At 43.0% G+C, this 5,187-nt stretch overlaps 1 protein-coding gene across 1 annotated transcript; it reads left to right on the plus strand.

The window, feature by feature from the left end:
- The first annotated feature begins 558 nt into the window (after positions 1-558).
- LOC119917811 (cytochrome P450 2K1-like) lies at positions 559-1,475 on the plus strand. Its single transcript, XM_038738227.1, has 3 exons — positions 559-567; positions 656-797; positions 890-1,475. The coding sequence occupies exons 1-3, from the start codon at positions 559-561 to the stop codon at positions 1,075-1,077; spliced, it is 339 nt and encodes a 112-aa protein (XP_038594155.1). The 3' UTR covers positions 1,078-1,475.
- The last annotated feature ends 3,712 nt before the right edge of the window (positions 1,476-5,187 follow it).

The following is a 5,187-nucleotide window of genomic DNA, read 5'->3' on the forward strand; positions in this document are numbered from 1 at the left end:
TGAACTAGTTTGAGATGATTTGAGCTTTTTTACATGGTGCATTATCCTGCTAGAAAGTAGCCATCAGAAGATGGGTATACTCAGTTTCCTGTTCTTAGCTGGCACCTTCTGCTGCAGTGTGGTCTTCTGCTGCTGTAGCCCATCTGCTTCAAGGCTAGACATGTTGTGGGTTCAGAGATGGTATTCTGCATACCTCGGTTGTAACGAGTGGTTATTTGAGTTACTGTTGCCTTTCTGTTATCTCGAACCAGTCTGCCCATTCCTCTCTGACATCAACAAGGCATTTTTGTCCACACAACTGCCGCTCACTAGGTATTTTCTCTTATGGAGGTGGTTATGTGTGAAATTCCCAGTAAATCAGCAGTTTCTGAAATACTCAGACCAGCCCACATGGCACCACCAACCATGCCACGTTCAAAGTCACTTAAATCCACTTTTCCCCATTCTGATGCTCGGTTTGAACTTCAGCAAGTTGTCTTGACCATGTCTACATGCCTAAATGCATTGAATTTCTGCCATGTAATTGGCTGATTAGCAAGTGAACAGGTGTACATAACAATGTGGCCGGTGAGTGTAATTCCAATTGTAAGTCGCTTTGGATGAAAGCGTCAGCTAGGTGTAATGTCATTTAAAGTGCTCCTTCTTTTGTCTACAGGGGACTACTGTGTTTCCTCTGCTTACTTCTGTTCTGTATGATGAGAGTGAATGGGAGAGCCCACACACTTTCAACCCTTCCCACTTCCTGGATGAGGAGGGTAAATTTGTCAGGAGAGACGCCTTCATGCCCTTTTCTGCAGGTACAACAACTTTTCTGCGTTCTTGTTGTTTAGGGATTACAAAGACATTTTACGCAGCATCATGCTCTTTGCAAATCTCTTCATTCTTGCAGGTCGCAGGGTGTGTCTCGGAGAAAGTCTGGCTAAGATGGAGCTCTTCCTCTTGTTCACCTCCCTCCTGCAGCGCTTTCGTTTCACTCCTCCACCTGGAGTCACAGAGGACAAACTGGATCTGACACCAGTTGTGGGCTTGACCCTCACCCCATCAGCTCATAAGCTGTGTGCTGTCAGTCGCCAATGAAGAAGAGAGCTGGAACATCTTGATCATTATGTCACGGTGGGAATGGAAACTGCTACCGTGCCTGGACATTTTGTCATTCAATCATCCATGGTGAGATTGTTGTGTAGAGCAACCGTTAACAATTTGAAGAAATATCTGTGGCTATCAGTTACATTCTAATGGTATGACTATATGGTCAGTGAGAGGCTTTCCTCCTTTTAAAGACTGAACATTCTTGCTGTTCATGATTGATTTACTCACATTGCTGTTTACTCATCTTGCTTTTGAATTGTTTAATTGTGATTGACAGTTTCATTAGATCTGCTTCACACCTACCAAAGAGAGGAGATTGGTGAAAAAGGATTCATTGTTTATTCAGTGTAATGAAATAATACAAAATAAAAAACTTGTTTAAAGTATCAGTTTCATGAGTTTCTTCACTTCTGTTTTGAGTTTAGCCTCTGTTGTTGTTGTTGGTGCAGGCTACTACAAACAGTTGTGAGTGAAATTGAGCTGATCGATGTTGAACAGCAGTGAAATTACTTAACCACAGAAACAAGAAAAAGGCATCGGACGAGATAGTATGGACAACCGTTAACTGGTTGAGTGAGGAGAAGCCAGAAATGGATTGGAGGAAATGTGATGCTGGAAAGGTGCGCCTCAGGCTACAGAGTAGGGTATGGAGTAGGGTACACAGCTATGCTTAGCTATGGTGTAACTATGGCATAGATTCAACGCAGAAGTATAATTTGGTCTTTAGTATCAAGACAGATCACCAACTCTACGTCCTCTACTATTAGATTTGGCTTACTGCTCATGGCCAAGTACCCAAAGATACAAGGTAAGGAACACATATTTCATGAAACATTTATTGATCAAAATCTTGTTTCTTCAAGACTTGGCCTCTCATTTGTAAAACTATGTTTAGCACAACCTCAACGTTTGAGAGTGAGACAACTATCATCACATAACTTCCCCAGGCAACATATTCAGTGAATCCTTTTAAACTTACGTAACTCAACCTGCAAACTCTGATTTGCGCCATTGATATCAGAAGTGCGATGTAGAGGATGACTTTGCAGTGGCGCCGCCAGCAACTTTGGGCCCCATGACAATAATGGGCCCCCTCTGCGCAGCTGTTGTCACTACATCTCTAGGATCTAACTGTCCCATCAAAAGCTTTACATAACTGTAATTAAAGGCTTGCAACTGTCTTGCTTCTTGTAGTTCAATATTAGTACTAGCAAGATATTTACTGCTGGTGATTTGTACATGCAAGTAAGCCACCATAAAAATGTCCTTAAGGCAATCTTTTACAGTCTCTATGTATTTTTATAGAAAAAGTAACTATCTATAGAAGTCATTTAACGGCCATAATTCAATCTAAATGAACTTCAAACTGGATTATTTTAATATTTTCTGTAAATTACATGCAGGCTGAGGTAATCTACTCGCTGTTTCCAACTGTCCAGCATCCAGTACAGACAGGAGGCTGTTTTTATTTTATTTCATAATGATCATTATGTAAAAACAAAATTCTGTCATTAATAAACATTTCACTTTCTTTTTTGTTATGATTAAATGAACAATCCCCACAGACTGCCTGGAATGATGCTAACTGGAACGTCATTAACACAGTGCTGCTCACCTTCTTCACTGGGACAGGGAGGCTACAGTTATGGGGAGACTGGGGTGCTGCTGACTCATCTGTTGTTAGTCTGCTAAAAGGGGCAGGGACAATTATTTAATATGAATTTCTTGCTAAACGTTTCCCTGTACTGATTAAATGTTGATGAAATGTAGGCCAACACTAGTCTGTAGCTAGCTAGCTTATTTCACCGTGGATGTTAAGCAAACAGGTTAACACCACTCACAGACTAAAGGCCGCCCTTCTTGGTGAAAAACTGGGGTTACAGATTGACATCCTTTACTTTGTCTTTCCTCTCTCTCTTTTCTCTCTTTCCTTTTTTGAAAACCAGATTTTGGTTTACTAGGCAACATTGTGATCACTGTATCTAAACACGTCACTGATAAGGCAGGACCAAACCAGTTCATGCAGGTACAGGTCGGTCAATATGGATGTTTACTTTTTGGTCAATGGGGATATTTAACTTCTATTGCCAAAACTACTACTCATTTGTCAGCAGAAAGAGGAGGTATCATAACAAATTCAGTGTTGGACACATATCTATTTAAATATATAAATGTGCTCCCTCTTTGGACTCATATTGATTCTCGTTAATCACGTCAAGAAATTGATAGTCTCAGTGACCAACCTGTTTGCTACAGATACCACAGCAGGTACACTCAGGTGGGGCTTGCTGCTTAAGGCCAATATCCACAAATACAAAGCAAGCAAGGAGCACAGTCAATTGTCTTTTGCCGTGTTATTTGTGTAGTGATAACTAAGTTAAGGAAAACACATTTAAGCGTTATGGGTTATGATTTCTCCTTAAAATGTTACCTATTATCCTATATATCCATCGTCACATAGCCAAAAAAACACCAAACTGTAACATGCCAATTTCGCGTGGTATTCCAACGCATTTATTGCTTTGCATTTTACGACTACTGTCACAGGGAAAATAACAGTTGTGGGATATAAATAGCCATAAAAGTTTGACTATAAGGTGGTGACGAGGTGGTCAGGTGGATGGTAAGCTGGTTTAATGCAGGAATATTGTCTCTGGCTTTGTCAATGGGCTTAACACTTAAAAGCAGGGATGTACACAGACATTTTGGTGGGCAAGGGCTCAAGTGAAAAAAAAAGGCACTTATAATCATAATTATTTATAATTTATTTTCAAACAAAACATTAAATATATTAACACAACTCCAACTTCCTTCTAATTTATTTTAATTCCCTCACACTCGCAGTTGTTTAACACACAACATTTTTACTTTTCTACAAAATAATCAGTTCACACAGAGACCACGGTCTTCTTTGGATTCACTAGGTTTATTGCAGGAGCAAAGGAAACTTTGCCACAATGTGCATGTACACTCACCTAAAGGATTATTAGGAACACCTGTTCAATTTCTCAATAATACCATTATCTAAACCAATTACATGGCAGTTGCTTCAATGCATTTAGGAGTGTGGTCCTGGTCAAGACAATCTCCTGAACTCCAAACTGAATGTCAGAATGGGAAAGAAAGGTGATTTAAGCAATTTTGAGCGTGGCATGGTGTTGGTGCCAGACGGGCCGGTCTCAGTATTCACAATCTGCTCAGTTACTGGGATTTTCACGCACAATCATTTCTAGGGTTTACAAAGAATGGTGTGAAAAGGGAAAAACATCCTGTAGGCGGCAGTCCTGTGGGCAAAAATGCCTTGTTGATGCTAGAGGTCAGAGGAGAATGGGCCGACTGATTCAAGCTGATAGAAGAGCAACTTTGACTGAAATAACCACTCGTTACAACCGAGGTATGCAGCAAAGCATTTGTGAAGCCACAACATGCACAACCTTGAGGCGGTGTGCGTTTTGCGATCCTTTTTCAGCGGGCACAACTGACACCTCTTTCTCTTGCCGGTCACTCCACGGGAGGAGGCCGCTGCAGCCGCTGCGGCGGTCTCGGGACGCCGGGGCCGTCTTGTCGTTCACGTTCCACTCCTTCTCCTTCTTTTCCTTCTTTTCCTTCTTTTCCTTCTTTTCCTTCTTTTCCTTCTTTTCCTTCTTTTCCTTGTCATCGTTCCCACGAGGAGGACTCGGCGCGAACGGATCAGACGAGCGCCTCCTCTCGAGGAGCGGCCGGATGAGCGCCTTGCCCAGCTGCTCGAGGAAGACGCGCCGCTTGTTGCGCTTGCGCGGCATCCACCCGGGGTTGATCTCTCGCCATAGGACGAAGGCGTTGACAGAAGTCACCCTGGTTCCTTTCGGAGGTGGGAGCGGGTCCTCTTCTTCCTCTTCCTCCTACTCTCCTCTCCTCCTCCTCTTGCCGCTGCCGCAGGGAGGGGTTTCCCGATGTAGACTTGCATCTTCCAGGCGTAGCTGGATTTGCCGTCGCAGGCGACCGAGGACTTGATGCCGTACTTGGCCGGCTTGCTGGGCATGTACTGTCTGAAGGGTACCTGACCCGGTCTGGACAGCGCAAGGAGGCGAGAAATCCCCCCCGAGTAGTTCTGAGGGG

Source organism: Micropterus salmoides, unplaced genomic scaffold, assembly GCF_014851395.1.
Source record: "Micropterus salmoides isolate LMB-PRFRI ecotype aquatic unplaced genomic scaffold, ASM1485139v1 Ms_hic_scaffold_10, whole genome shotgun sequence".
NCBI classification, from domain to species: domain Eukaryota; kingdom Metazoa; phylum Chordata; class Actinopteri; order Centrarchiformes; family Centrarchidae; genus Micropterus; species Micropterus salmoides.